This window comes from Nicotiana tabacum, chromosome 11 (genome assembly GCF_000715075.1).
Source record: "Nicotiana tabacum cultivar K326 chromosome 11, ASM71507v2, whole genome shotgun sequence".
NCBI classification, from domain to species: Eukaryota; Viridiplantae; Streptophyta; class Magnoliopsida; order Solanales; family Solanaceae; genus Nicotiana; species Nicotiana tabacum.
The window spans coordinates 307,613-324,180 of NC_134090.1; the positions used below are offsets into that span (position 1 = coordinate 307,613).

The 16,568-nt window shown below is 34.4% G+C and overlaps 1 protein-coding gene across 1 annotated transcript; it reads left to right on the forward strand.

The window, feature by feature from the left end:
- The first annotated feature begins 367 nt into the window (after window positions 1-367).
- LOC107765366 (uncharacterized) lies at window positions 368-1,036 on the forward strand. Its single transcript, XM_016584006.1, has one exon. The coding sequence runs from the start codon at window positions 368-370 to the stop codon at window positions 1,034-1,036; it is 669 nt and encodes a 222-aa protein (XP_016439492.1).
- Window positions 1,037-16,568: the final 15,532 nt, after the last annotated feature.

The following is a 16,568-nucleotide window of genomic DNA, read 5'->3' on the forward strand; positions in this document are numbered from 1 at the left end:
ATGGTAAAAGAAATTCCTCTTTGTCGCCGAACAAATATTCGATCTTTGGCACGTGCTATGGATATGTCAACGTCAACTATTTTTCGACGCATCAAAGAAGGAGCTATAAGGCCACATACCAATGCCATAAAGCCTCATTTGACGGAGGAAAATAAGAAGGCAAGACTTCAATTTTGTCTATCAATGATTGAGTCTGGTACGTTAAATTCAAATCCTATGTTTTCAGACATGTTTAATTCTGTTCATATAGATGAAAAATGGTTCTTTTTGTCGAAAAAATCTGAAAAGTTTTATCTTCTCCCTGAAGAACAAGAGCCAAACCCATATAGATTGTAAAAGTAAAAATTTCATAACAAAAGTTATGTTTATGGATGCTGTTGCGCGCCCTAAGCTTGCTGAACATGGAACTGAGTTTTTTTCAGGAAAAATAGGAATATTTCCTTTTGTGTTCAAGGAACCCGCCAAAAGGAATAGCAAAAACAGAGTAGCTGGAACTTTAGAAACAAAGCCTATTTTATCAGTCACTAAAGATGTCACTAGGACTTGTTTAATTGAAAAAGTTCTTCCGGCGATTCGATCAAAATGGCCACTTTCGCAGTCAAATGCTCCTATTTTTATCCAACAAGATAATGCGAGACCTCACCTTAGTGTTAATGGCTTGCAATTTACCGAAGCTGCTCGGCAAGATGGATTTGATATTAGGTTTTGCTTTCAACCTCCTAACAGTCTAGATTTAAATGTTTTGGACCTCAGAGTCTTCAGAGCTATTCAATCTCTTCAACATCAAATGGCTCCTAAAACTATTGACGAGTTAGTAAATGCAGTCGAGAAATCGTTTAATGACATAAAAGTTGAACGACTGAATCACGTGTTTCTGACTCTACAATCTTGCATGGTTGAAGTGATGAAAGATAAAGGTGGAAACAATTACAAAGTGCCACATATGAAAAAAGACATGCTAGAACGACATGGAACTCTTCCTACTCAAGTTTGTTGCGACATTGGTATTGTTAATGAAACTCTAGCTCTGCTTTAAGCTAGAGTTATAGATCAAGGTTATCTGCAACTTATTTTTGTAAAGTTCGTCACGACAGTATTTGTGATCGATTATCTTGTGACTTTGGTCAAATAATGTCGCTTTATAACTTCAATCAATGTGTCTTTATTGATAATTTGGGATAAAAAATGAAGCACGTAAGTAAGTTACATATGGCTCGCAATATTCCAATTTCTTGGAAAATAATTGTAACTGCAGCATAATGGAAGAAGCCGCGTGCCAACAAGCATGGAAAAGATCTGACACTAATGGCTTCACTTTTTCAACATTTGACTTTTAAACCTAACCTAATAAAGCTATATCACAAACTATTTACTCTTAAATTCAATGGGTCCGTATCAGATTTTTGAAGGAGGGATGGTAAGGGTAATATTGGTATCTCAAAAGTAAAGGATTACCAAATTTAGAAATGTGTCAATTCTTTTTGAAACAGACTAAAAAGAAAAGTACCTATCTAATATGAAACGGAGAGAGTATTAACTAATTCTAAAATTGACCAAAATAGTCTTGACTAATTGGTCCTTCGATTGGACTTTAAGCTTGACCATTGTCCCTTTAAATCACTCTAATGACTTGATATCGACTTGGAAGACCCCTTGCATTGGGTGCTAATGTGTGCATTGTCAAACACTAGCAAAATATTTCATATCAAGGCTAAATGAACCAAATTCTCAAGCTTGTATTCAAATTTAACACTTTTATGATATAGCCAAGTATCATAATAGGTAACAAAGAAAAACTTCCCAACATAAAATTTATGTACTCGTCTACAGAAAGAATATAACCAAGGGGTGAATCAAAGTAACAAATATTTCTCAATTATGAGTTATATGAAGCACAATTGATTATATTATTAAATGAAACCAAATCACTCTTAATTTCTAAACTTGGATGAATTCCCTTAAGCACAAGATAAAAAGGATCATTAAAATCAAGAAAATTTCTCTTCTGAGCTATCAACTAGTCCACCCTCTTGTGGGTACTTTACAAAACTCAACACAAAATTCTTCTAATATCATCACAAAACAACATATCCCCGGGATCAAACACAAACTTTAATCTCTAAAACCCCACAAATATTGTATGTAAAATTCCATTTAACTCAAAGTTCATTATTACAGAATCATGACTTCCCCCGACATAATACATTCCATAAGTATCATGGATAAAAACAATTTTACCTCATTGGGTCTAAATAAACTAAAAACAAGCACTATCCAAGTGAGCACCCAAGGATGTAGCCTAGTTCTCAATGAAGTGGGTTGAGAACTATGGGGTCTTAGGTTCAAATACCCAACGAAACCGAATTCACTAGGTGATTTCCCCATCTATTCGAGTCTTGGTGGACAGAGTTACATGGTACCTATTGTTGATGGAAGGTAGTAGGTATCCCGTAGAGTTAGTCGAGGTGTGCAAGCTAGCCCGAACACCACGGTTATCAAAAAGAAAAAATAAGTACTATCCAAGTGTACATACCATTCTTACATTTAGGACAAATAAAAACCTGTTGACTTAAAAGGGTACCAAATGGTAGTTCAAGGCTCTCATTCTTCTCATGAACTTTATTTTTTGTTGGTTCTTCACAAAATAATCAATAATGTTAGAAGCTTTATGCTCAAAATAGCCAATTAAGGGATCAAAAGAAATATTCTTATCCTTTTTCATAGAAATATTTGCAAAATTTTACAAGAATGTTCTTTTAAAGTTAGGAATTATTAAGTAAAGGAGTTAATATATCAATTCTAGCTTCAAATACTTTTTGCTCATAATTTTCCCAACTTAAAAAATCTCCTTATAATCCTCTACCATAATTTCATCCTCTAACATGATTCCACATAAAAGATTGCTATACAACTTAAAGATTTGACCAGTGTTGTGAAGAGCGTGAAGCGAGGAAAAGTGACAAGCCCCTTTTCGCTTAAATCGTGAAGCGAGAAGCGAAACGCTCGCTTTTTTAAAGTAAAACGGAATTTAAAAAAAATATTAAAATAACAAGTTATTGCATTATTTTTCAGGTTAGTATATCTGACTTCCTAGTTTTGAACTTAAGTCCTGTGCACCGGCAATGTATAGGCTTTTTATAACATCATATTAAATTGACCTATAGTAACATATAACTCTTACACCCCCTTTTGTTATCCTTGAAGTTTTTCTATGCATGTTTTTTGATATAAAAAATCTCATTATATATATATATATATATATATATATATATTATTTGTTTTAGCAGGGACAAGGCACTTAAACAATGATATCGTTCAAGGAGCAATTACAAGGCACTTAATATTTTATCTTTTTTGGGATATCTATATGCGTAAAATTACAATGAACAATGAAGTGTCGTGTAGTATTATGTAATTGACTTTTTTAGTAATAAAAATATTTATAATATTCAGTTTGAGAAATTCTTTTAGTGTTTTTTAAATATTATTGGTTGCTTTTAATATTGGTAGTCAATTGATGTGAATATACAGTCATTAAATTTAGAGAATTCGGTTCCTACCGGAAATATATATAACTTTGGTAATTATATAGTTTTAGAGAAGATAGGTCTTAGTGGCGACATTATTTTGTCACATAATATTAGTAATTGTTGCAATGTTAATTATTGTGTCTTTCATGGTTTATTATATTGTAGCGACACGAGTCGCTACTAACAGTTATTTATAGTGGCGACATTAACTTGCCACTACAAAAATGTTTTAGCAGCGATAGTTGTCGCCGTTAAAGATGAATAGTAGTGGCAACCCAGCTAAATTTTTATTCTTGTGGAATCATTTTTGTAGCGAGTTTTTTCACCTTTTGTGGCAACTATATCGCTGCAAAATATACGCTTTTAGAGACGATCTTTGGTGTCGCCACAAATACCTTTCAGTTTTGGTTTTGTTTGTAGAAACACAAATGTCGCCACTGATAACATGTAGCAGCGACTTTCAGGGATTTTGTAGCGACTTTGGTCGCCGCAATAATGTTGTTTTCTTGTAATGTACGTCCTTGTCATTTATGTAGTGTTGTCTATTATCCAGAATATAATACTTGAAAAGTCCTTGTATAATATAACTACAACAATAAATATAATGTAATCCCACATGTGGGATTTAGAAAAGATAATATATACGGAGACCTTATAACTATTGTGTGAAGGTATATATGTTGTTTTCGATAGACCTTCAACTCAAGGAAAGATGAAAACAAATCAGCAACAACAAAAAGATACTAAGATAATTGAAACAAAAAAATCAACAAGAAATAATAAAAATCAAAGGATAAGAAAATACAAGAATAATACAAATACAACTGGTATGGAAAATAAATACGCTGGACTACCTACTAATCTTCTAACCTAATTCTCGACCTTCACACCTCATATCAAGGGTTATATTCTTGGTAAGCTGAAGCTATGTCATATCTTGCCTAATCATCTCTCTCCAATACTTCTTTGACTGACCGACATTACAGCCAATGCAATATCCTCAGTCTAACCACCACTATTTAGTACTTACCTTTAAGTTTAGATAGCACATTCGTATCGCATGAGACACCATAAGCGAGCATCCATTTCATCCATCCCGCTCCAATACGGTGTGTGACATCCTCTACAATCTCCCAATTACCTTGAACTACTAACCCAAGATATTTGAAACTCCCTTTCTTGGGGATAAATTGTTTATCAAGCCCCACTTTCACATCAGCTTCATGAGATACATTACTAAACTTGCACTCCACATATTTCGTCTTAGTCCTGCTCAACCTGAAACCTTTAAACTCCAAGGTCTATCTCCAAATATCTAACCTAGTCAATTGTGTAATGATTTGAAATATTGATTGGGTAAAATCTATATATATGTATATATATAATTAAAGGAATAGAGAAGGTCAATTTGCACCTCATAGTCCTAGAAACTTATTTCCCCCGGGACTCATAGCCTATTTGTTTGTGCTTCTAAAATTTGCTGAAAAATGCTTTTCAAACAAGTACTTTTGGTGAGAACTAGCTTTTATTTGGCTAATCAATTTGAAAAATACTTTTGAGCAATAATTATTGTTTGGCTAAGTTCTTAAAAAGTACTTCTAAGTATATCTATCTCAAAAGTACTTTTCAAAAAAACACTTTTGGAAGAAGCTATTTTTTTCTTTTTCTCAAAAACTGTTTCTGCTTCTACTCAAAAGCAGTTTTTCCTTCTAAAAGCTTGGCCAAACACCTTAACTTTGAAAAAAATACTTTTGACAAAAAAGAAACACGACCAAAGAGGCTATTAGGGTCTTCGCTGAAGTTTGCTTCACCACCGTACTAAGGGAAAATGTTAAAATATGAAAAAAGTATAATTGGGGAAAATGTTAAAAATTGAAGGAAAAAAAAATAAATAGGTTTCTTGGACTATGAAAGATGCTAAGTCATAGTAATTAGAAAAATTAGTTCAATTTTTAATTCTCTCCACCTGAAAATTTAAGTTGTGATTTGATTTGGCATAACCCTTTAAAAGAACATTTAAAATTTGAATTTTCTAATTTGATTCGGTGTAATCGTTACGAAGAGTGTAAGATTTAAATAAAGTACAAGTTTAGCAAAACCATAAATCACATTTGTGGATTTGGTGAGTTATATAATGCATACAACCGTCGGGAGAATGTAAAGTCTTTTTGTTTTTGGAAAACTAAAAAATGTGAAATACAATCTTTGTGTTCAATGAAGAACTTATCATCACGAAGAAAAAACTCAGTCACTTTCGAACTTTAACAAAATCTTTAAATAAAGGAAGGAAAGTGAAAAGAACCTTAATTTTGTAAATGATGTCATGCATGCCTCCTACAAGCATAGGCGAATCTAAGATTTTAATTTTATTGGTTCAACATTTAATATTTTTAGCAAAAAACTTATTATATTTTAAAGTTATGGGCTCATATCTACTATTTATTTTAAATTTAGTGATTTTTATATATAAATTTATGCTCTGCGTCGAAAGTATTGGGTTCAGTTGAACGCAGTAACTGTATGTTGCATCCGCCCCTGCCACAAGCTTGAAAACATGTAAACGAAACTAGGGATCCTAAAGGAGCAGTATATAGTGTTATTCTCACAAGTAAAATTGGGAAGCAAGGCGGAGCCTCCTCTAACAAAAAGGTATCAATTGATGTTCTTTGCTGAAAAGTATAATGTATTAAAAAAATTCACTAAACATATGGAGTATAAATATTTAATTGCATATTCGTTAACTAAAATAAGTTATGAATTTGATAGCTCATTCATAACTCATAAACTTTAAATCCGGGCTCTGGTATGATATTACATTTATTCGCGCGGCACGCCAACCTTCAAGTTTTCTATTGTCTTTGTTCACCTTAATAGTTTCACCAGATAACGCTAAGCATGTCTTGTGATTGTTACAATTTGTGTGTATAGTTACGGATTTGGTTGAACCTAATAATTCTGATTCAAATCTCGTATTTATCTAAAAAAATCCATGTACAAATTATTAATTTCAAACCTAATCCGTCTCATTTCTATTGGCTTTAATACTTGCCCTAGTAGTATCAAGACGGGACACAATTAGTGCCCGCAAAGCTTTCACCCTTGAGTACAACTTCCCATTACAGTCTCAACATAATGGAGATGAGTATCAAGGACTGCGTTGGAGGATTGCGTTGAAGGACCCTATAAAGAACGAGATAAAAGCAAGTCATTTATCTTTTTTTACAGTAGATAAGCAGTTTTTCTATTCCATTCTTGAACTTGTTGTTAATATAAAACATTATTAGTTCTCCAAATAAGGTTAAGAACATCACTGGCAGGAAATTTTCATCCCTTCTCTTCAGTATACTAGTTTGTGAGTAGGTTGATAATGCTCCTCTTAGATCATTCAAAGAGCAATTTCATGATACAGATAAATTAGCTACTTGTAATAAAACAGATTATTAGCTACTTATCAAGAAAATAACACATCTATTATACCTTATAAACAAAAAAAAAAGATCCAACAAAAATTAGCTACTTATAAACACAAAAATAAATATATTAGCTACTTGTAAAAACAGATCAATTAGCTACTTTTTGAAAAAACAGGTCTATTACCTAATTGAAAAAACAATTTGTAACAAAATTAATTAAATATTAATCTTAGGGTTAATAAGTTCATAATTTTTAAAAATCACGAATTATTATTAAATAAAATATTTAAAATATTAAAAAATTAAATAAAAATATATAAATTCCTAAAAATGATGAATAATATTTTTATTTAACTGCTCAATAAAGAAAGAAGTCATACCTATAAAAGTCCTCAAATGCCTTATTGTTATTACGGAAGACTTATAAGAATATCTTATAAAAATTATTATTATCTCTACAATATAATATTGAAACAAAACACAAATATTTTTATTACTATTCTTCAAATATTTATCATATAACACAATAAATTTGGGAATGGAAACATTGGCTTTATCAGTGGCGTACGCAGGATATTTCATAAGCAGCGTCACAATTTAAAACGTGGACTAATGAACAAATCACTATAACGATAAACAATGTCATTTTTCATATTTATCCTCAATATTTTTATTTTTCTTAACTAGAGTTGCTGCCATGTGACCAGCAGGAAGTCACAGGTTCGAGCCGTGGAAACAGACTCTTGCAGAAATGTAGGGTAAGGCTACGAACGATAGACCCTTTTGGTCCGGCCCTTCCCAGACTGCCATTTTATATTTAGTGAAATTTTTTGACGAAGAGGTGTCCCATGACTCTGTATGCAACAAGGTGCATACGCCTCTAGGCCTTATAGCTCCTAAAAATGGATAAGTGAAAGTGTAACTATTTATAGCCCGTTTGGTCAAGCTTCTCCAAGTTGAAAAGCACCTTTTTCCAAAGTTAACGCGTTTGGCCAAGCTTTTAGGAGAAAAATTTTTTTTTTGAGGAGAAGTAGGAGAAGTTTTGGAGAACCAGAAAAAAATAGCTTCTTTCGAGAAGTACTTTTTTGAGAAGCACTTTTAAACAAAATACACTTAGAAATACTTTTTAAAAGTTTGGCCAAACATTAATTACTGCTTGAAAGTATTTTTCAAATTAATTAGCTAAACAAAAAATATTTCTCACCAAATGTACTTTTGAAAAATATACTTTTGAAAAAAAGCACTCTCTCAAAATAAGTTGATTTTTTCATTTTGGCCAAACAGGCTATTAACAAAAAAATAGTTTTTGTGGTCAAAGTCAATATTAAAGAATATCGGGTTTCTAAAAACAAGTTTACTTCACTTTTCCAAAAATAAGAGTGTAAAAAGCAATTGAAACTTAATATTCAGTTAACGAGGGAAAGAAAACTTATTGATGGATGATATTTTCTCCCAAGAAATATGGATAAGAATCTTCAATCAAGTAGAAATAAGAGTAATAGACTCATTGCATATATTTGCTAGTATTCTGATGATTGTACACAATAAGGTAAGGACCCTTATATAAGAATATAAAGATGTAGCAGTTCCCCCTTACTTAATTCCTACCTGTTACTAACGTTAACTGCATAAATTGCTCGTTACTAAAATTACTTGTAACGGTTATGGTAATAATAGGTGATCGCGCATAATCATGGATAACAGTGATTCCCTTTCCATATTCACAAATGTTCATGAATCTTCCCCTTTTATGATCTTTATGCACCTCGTGCCTATTTTCTTCCTTTCCAGTTGTGAGATGCGGTATTTTCTTTCGTAAATCCCATGGGCATTTTAACTGTGTCTCATCATTCTTCTTCATTAACCTGATACACATGCCACCTATCACCATACCATTAATCCACGTGTCATGCCTATTTTTCCACCAATACAGTAACATCAAAGAAAATGACTGATACTAAGTTAATATTATATACGGTCGAAATCGGGCTCATATATTGCATGACAGATCGGGATTAAAATGTAATGAACTGAAGATCGACCACGGGTTATACCGAACCAAGATACAAGGTTAGAAAATCCGTCTTCGAGGTTACCGAGTCCATGACCCCGGAATCGACCCTGATTCCGAATGAGCCCGAGGTAATATTGTTTGGCCTACAACCTCCATTATTGACGTATACAAGCTATGTAGCACTTCTTCTCTTCAAATTTTTTACAGATTCAAGTATTTGTTTTTCTTCTCTAAGTCGATATTTAATTTTTAGGCTAAGAATGCAATGGAAAGTCGTGTAGTTTGCCGTTGTGGAGTTGATGATATTGTGTGCATAACCTGAAAGCCCACCAATCCGGGTAGAAGGTTCTTAGGATGCTCAAATTAAGGTACAACTAGTTATTGTAATTTTTTCAGGTGGGTTGACCCACCTCTTCCAGATCATTACAAACTAGTAATTTGGGACAACTATTAAGATTTCGCATCAATGAGTAGGGAAGGAACATGGGAAAACAATATGTAATTGTGTTTGTTGTTATTGCACTGCTTTTTATAGTATTATTCTTAGCTTATGATCTTTGTATTGTGTGTTTATTCTTAACAAACAATGACAATGTCAAGTGTATGAACTATTTTTCTGCAATGAAAAGTTATGCTTGGCATTAACATCTGAACATATATTAGACAAGTTCAAAACAACCATTTTGATTGGTAATAGTAGGCCATCAAATCTGCACACTAGCAGAAACCAGTTTACTATTGTGTCTAAAATCAAACCAAAATAACATTAACTAAGTTCTGAATATTTCAGACCAAATCTTTCATAAAATAACCTACAAATAAGTTCTGATACTAACACACTTAAACTTTCACAAAAAGAAATATTTCTTCAAATCATTATGGTTGAGACAGGTTGAAGTTGGACTGAGATTAGCTCAGGTTTGGCTGAGTTGAACTAGGAGCTTCAGATTGACTTACGGTTGCCTCAGTTTGTCTCCTTCTAGCCTGTTGTTGAAGCTGCCTTTGGGTTACTGCATTTGTTCCTTTCTACCTTAGTCCAGGTGCTCTATATCCAAGATCAATATTGGTCTAGCTGGCATCAATTGTTTGCCTAGGATTATGTGTGACTATGGCATCAATTGTTTGCCTAGTAATTAGACACAACAATTGGACAGAATTTCACATACTTACCCTCTCTATGACAGTCAATGATTCACCAAACAGTATTCCAAATCCAGTAGGCCTAGTACTTCCACCTAAAGTTCTAAGAATATATTGGGAAGTCCTTGATCTTTCTTTTGTAGTTCCAGATTGTTGTGTTCTTGATCCCCCATCAGCAGTAGTTCCAGAATTTCTTTGTGTTGCAGATCTTGTTGTTGTAATAGTAGCAGATTATTGTGCTGCAGATCCACCACCAGCAGTAGTACCAGAATGACCTCCTGATGCAGTTGTTGTAGCCTGGGCATTTGCTGTACTACTCCCAGCACCAGCAGTTGAACTTTGCCCTTTCTAAAATACCAGAATATAAAAATTTGGCAAACGATAACCACAAGATCACTTTGAAAGAGGGTGTCTCTCTTATCAACATCAGGCCTTACAGATATCCTAATGTTCAAAAAAATGAGATTGAAAAGATGGTGAATGAGATGCTAACTTCTGGGGTTATCAGGCACAACACCAGCCCCTATTCATCTCCCATTGTAATGGTGAAACGGAAGGATGAATCATGGCGATTGTGTATGGATTACAGGGAGTTGAACAGATGCACAGTGAAGGACAAGTTTCCCATACATGTGATTGAAGAATTGCTAGATAAGCTTCATTGTGCCAAATACTTCTCTAAGCTGGATTTAAGATCAAGATATTATCAAATTAGAATGTTTGAACCAGATATACCTAAAACTGCATTTAAAACCCATCATGGCCATTATGAATTCATGGTTATGCCATTTGGCTTAACAAATGCCGCTTCTAACTTCCAAAGCCTAATAAACCAGATTTTTCACAACTATCTAAAAAATTCATCTTAGTCTTTTTTTATGACATCCTAATATATAGTCAAAGTTGGGATGACCATCTGTTGCATCTAGAGGAAGCTTTCAAGGTCCTTAGATTGCATACATTGTTCATTAAACAAAGCAAATGTGCTTTTGGAGTCACACAGATAGCTATCACATCAGCTCCTGTCCTGGCCCTTCCAAATTTTTCCAAGAAATTTACAGTAGAAACTGATGCTTATGGAGGGGCAATTGGAGCTGTTCTAACATAGGATAACATGCCAATTGCCTTCTTTAGCAAGGGATTATCAGACAAGAATAAGGTATTGTCTGCCTATGAAAGAGAGCTATTGGCATTGGTTTTTGGTGTACAAAATTGGAGACCTTATCTACTAGGGAGGCCATTCATCATCAAAACTGACCACCACAATCTTAAATACTTTCTAGAGCAGAGAATTACCACTCCAAGCTAACAAAAGCGGTTGGTCAAACTACTTGGCTATGACTATTCTATAGTCTACAGAACGGGAAGGAGAATATTGTAGTTGATGCCTTGTCTAGGAAAGAAGAATCCATCCAGCTTTACAGCATTTCTGGTATCAACTCAGATCTCTTAGAAACAGTTAAAGTCATATAGAGACAAGACCCTGCACTCCAACACCTTATTCAGTCCATACAGGATGGGTATGTCAACAAACCTTATTACAAATTCCACTCGGGGATCTTAAGCAGGATGGGCAAGCTGATGGTAGGAGCTGATGCCACAGTCAGAGCTAAACTTATCTCATTTTACCATGACTGTCCTATGGGTGGCCACTCTGTCATTACAACCACCTTAAAAAGGCTCAAATAAGACTTTTATTGGAAGAAGATAAAGCATGATGTTTATACTCATGTAAGGGCCTGTGATGTTTGTCAAAAGTGCAAAAGTGAAAATGTAGCCTACCCTAGTCTCCTCCAACCCATCCCTATACCTGATAAAATGTGGCAAGACATCTCAATGGACTTTATAGAAGGGCTTCCTAAGGCTGCTGGGAAAGAGGTGATCTTTGTGGTGGTTGACAGATTGAGCAAGGCTGCCCATTTCATAGCCCTCAAACATCCTTATATTGCTTTGGATGTTGCTCAGGTATTCATGGATGAGGTTTTCAAACTACATAGAATGCCCAAATCCATAGTATCAGATAGAGATGTTGTATTTACAAGCAGGTTTTGGAAGGAGTTATTCCGCTTACATAAGGTATCACTGCTGACTTCCACTGCATACCATCCTCAAACAGATGGTCAAACAGAGGTTGTCAACAGATGTTTGGAATGCTACATTAGGTGTATGACTTTTGAGAAACTTAAGGAATGGCCACAGTGGTTTCCCTTGGCTGAGTGGTGGTACAATACCACTTTCCATTCCAGCACCAACATGACACCATATGTGGCAGTGTATGGCAGAAACCATCTCCTTTACTTCCCTACATGAGCTTTGATTCCCAATTAGATGTGGTTGATAGAAGTCTCAAAGCTAGAGAAACTACTCTGAGGCTACTGAGATTTCAATTGGAGAAAGCTCAAAATAGGATGAAGGTGCAAGCTGATAAACACAGGTCTGACAGGACTTATGCAACAAGAGATTGGGTCTATGTCAAGCTACAGCCCTACAGACAACTCTCTCTTAAGTAGCATGGCTTTCAAAAGCTATCATCCAAATACTTTGGCATCTTCCAAATCCTTGCTAGAGTGGGATCAATAGCATACACCTTGGACCTACCTGCTGGTACCAAGATCCATCCCACATTCCACATTTCGCAGCAAGAAAGATAGGAAGCTGCAGTCACTTTGCCGGTGGTGCACTCAGAAGCTGGTCATGTTCTGCTGGAACCTGAAGCAATTCTTGATAGACGGATGATTCAGAAGCACGGGAGATATATATCACAAGTTCTAGTCAAATGGTTCAATACTGCACCTGAGGACAGTACATGGGAAGACTACCACGACCTTAACCAGAAGTTTGCTCACTTCAATCCTTGAGGACAAGGATTATTTGAAGAGGACGGCATTTGATACGATCCTAATAAGTGCACTTTCCAATTCTAAAGGAATCAGTTTCAATTCAGTTTCAATTTAGTTGTAATAGTTGTCTAGGTTAGTTAGCCTCACGCGACTAGCACATGCGCGTGAATAAATGGGAAGTGGAGTCCGAAAATTAGTTATAACTAACTTTCCCACCTTCCTCTATATAGTTTACATTTAATTCATTTTGTAAATGATCAGAAGATTTTGGAAATAAAAGAATCTCTCTTGTCTCTTATCTCTTATATCGTCTCTATTTCCAACTGAGTTCTACGTTGAGGAAGCCGTTCAAGAACAATTCTTCCATTTGTTCTTTAGGCGAGGTCACTTTTCTTTCCTTTTCCGTTAAAAGCTGTAGAAGTCGTAACAGTTATATTTTTTAATAGAGTGGAATTTGTTGTACTTTCTTTGTAAAGTGGATTTTGTTGTTTCTTTGACGACAGGAAAAAGTTACTTTTCCCAACCTCTTCCCCAAAAAACGAGGGAAACTCAACAGTGGACCATAAAGTTACTGCGTTACAAAAGAAAAATAGGCATACATTAATTAATTAATGATAATAACAAAAAGAAATGTTTCTTCCCCTCAGGTTCACTATTAGATGTTCTCATGTTCATCAACCCAATTCAACAGGCAACTATGAATCTTAACGTAAGATAGCTAAACTCATTATCTTTACTTGAGAAAATTGCAAAGCTACAACAAATAATATTAATCACTTAAGGAAATAGTAACAAAGAGTTGATGTTTTCTTTTTGTGAGCACCGATGATTTTAGAATCTTTAAAAAAAGTAAAAAAAAATTCTCTTTGTCCTAATCTTTTGAGCATTCACCAGGACCAAGAGGTGGCTCAAATTCTCATCTTTTTCAATTTTACACTTAATTGTTTCAGTACTGTGCTACTCACACTGCCTGCCCATCAAGGAGACCTAAAAAAGGTTCATCAATAGAGAAAGACTGAAAATATATACTCCACGGATACAATTGGTGGTGGGTTTAATTGGGTGCAATTTGTCTTCAATACTTGAGCAGTTAGGTCGTAAACCAGCATAGAACCATCATACAAGGAATAAAACACAATTTCATCTTTTTCGATGCAGAGCAGATTTAAAAGGACTATAGTCCGTAAAATACTCCCCGTTCCAATTTATGTGAACATGGTTGACTAACTATCGGAATGGAGAGAGTATTCCATAAGGGCTTTCAGGTAGGTCCAACTATCGGATTTTGGGTCGTAAATTTCACCACACTTGCTCCGATCAACATCATAATAAGTTTGGAAACATGTGGTCCTAAAAGTTTAAGGGACAAAAGTTTTATGGGGCTATAACATTTGGTGTCTATAAAAACTTCTTATTAAGGGTAAAGTGGGTAAAATGAGAAGTTTATAAGTTAGATTATTTCCAAATATAAAAATATGTCATTCTTTTTGGAACGGACTAATAAGAAAAATGTGTTATTTAAATTGAAATGGAGGGATACTAGAAATCTAAGGATATGTTTCTCCTTATTACATTAGTTTCTCAACTATCAAAACAATACTTTTAATTTCTAGTGCGTATATGAGGCGGATCCAGGATTTCACGAGGATGAGTGCATCACTACCCGACCACCGTTTGATTGGGTCCTCTAAAATTTAACCATGAGCTGACAACAACTTGACAAGTAAAGAACAATCAATATTGTTATTACAAAATTTATCATTCCATAGACAAATATCAATAAATAGTTTTCTTACCTTGGAGAACTATCAATGATAACATCATTATTTATAGTTACAAATACTAAGCTCGATATATTAAAATTAAATAAGTAATCAAAAAGAGAGTTAACTTGAAATTGAAAAGATTCAAATTAATTTAAATTTTATTTTTCAGAGTTTTTGAAACTCAATGATTGAACCAAAAAAGAGAATGAAGAAAACACAGAAAAGAATCGGGTGAACCCAAAAACAGGATGAAAGATAGGGAAGTGAGATTTGAACCGTACTAGACCTAGGGGCCAATGATGCACAAATCTACCACTACACCAAACGATTTTTTTACCATGGGTTCCCACGTGTCAAATTAAATAATTTATCCGAAAAATATCAATGTGATACACAGTTAGAGGGAGCATGGATTCACGTGCTCCATGTCCCATGCCCCCACGTGAATCTGCCTATAGTAACAGAGTTAGCTAATTTACTAAATTTCCTTAGGAGCTAATTAAAATGGGACCAATGAGCTACTTATAATTATTACGAAAAGATACTCTTAAGAAGCTTAAATTTTGCGTTTTGCTGAGGCTCAAGGTTATACAAGTAAAAACGAGACAAAAAAACACACGTAACCATGCAAAGGGTTTTATATAATTTTTAATGGAGATGCTAGCTAACTTTTCGTTGTTTCCTCATCCTTACTCACTTCATTCCAATTTATGTGACAATATTTTTTTCTTAATCCGTTTCATTTTGTATCTTTTTTCAAGAATTCAACTTTAAAATTCCGTTCCACGAGTTCAAGCTTTATTAGCGTGAGCAACTTCCGTTAATGTTCAGGCAGCGCATTACATGATCTTCAACTGAAATTAATATCGACTCCTATTTTCTATCTATTGTTTTGACTTGACGAAATTTTGTAAAACCTTATTATCAACTCACTTTTGGTCAACAAAGAAAGGAAGAATGAAAAGAAGATGATTAAAAAAAAAACTAGTTGGTCAAAACCAACTCCACCAAAAATTCTCAGAACCAATACATGAAAACTTATTTCTGTGATTTGTTCAACCAAATGTGGTCTCTTGTGTGTGATTATTTATTGCATAAAGAAACCCCAAAGACTTTTTTTAGTAGGCTAGACAAGTTGACTCAGAAACTCGATATTTCTAATTTTGCTTTCTTGCCTGCCAATACCAAAATTAACCAAAGTGACAAATGGTGGGGCTCTAGAGCTCATAATTACAATTAAAAGGGCAGTCCGGTGCATTAAGCTCCCACGATGCGCGGGGTCTGGGGAAGGGTCGGACCACAAGGGACTATTGTACGCAATCTTACTCTGCATTTCTAGAAGAGACTATTTTCACGGCTTGAACCGGTGACCTCTATGTTATATGGCAACAACTTTATCAGTTACGCCAAGGCTGCCTTCTCATAATTACTGTTATATCTCAATATTTTCTTTTGTTGGTATTATTACAGAATTAATGCATATATAGCTGCTGATGAGATTAGGCTACCAACTTGACGGTTAACCTTCCATTTCAACCTTTTCATTTTGTCACCCTCCTAGCCATATCTTATTATTCCAATGACGAAAATACCCTCTTTCCTTTTCATCTACTCCGATCCTTCCTCCAAACTAAACCAATAACGGCATCATGTATATAGAATTTAAATTACTTTATCTTTGTACGTGGAATATGATTAGCTAATAAAATGGGACCAACGGACCAATTATTAGTACAAAATAACTCTTAAAGGTTAAACTTACTAGTTGATAATGAAGCTCAAGGTTATAAAAGTAAAAACAAGTGACCGAAAAGGGGTTTCATGCAAACTAAAGGATTTATATATATAATGGAAATGGTAGCTAG

Bases quoted from the DNA above. Each gene is read 5' to 3' on its own strand.
- LOC107765366 (XM_016584006.1), top strand. From the start codon at position 368: ATGGATGCTGTTGCGCGCCCTAAGCTTGCTGAACATGGAACTGAGTTT.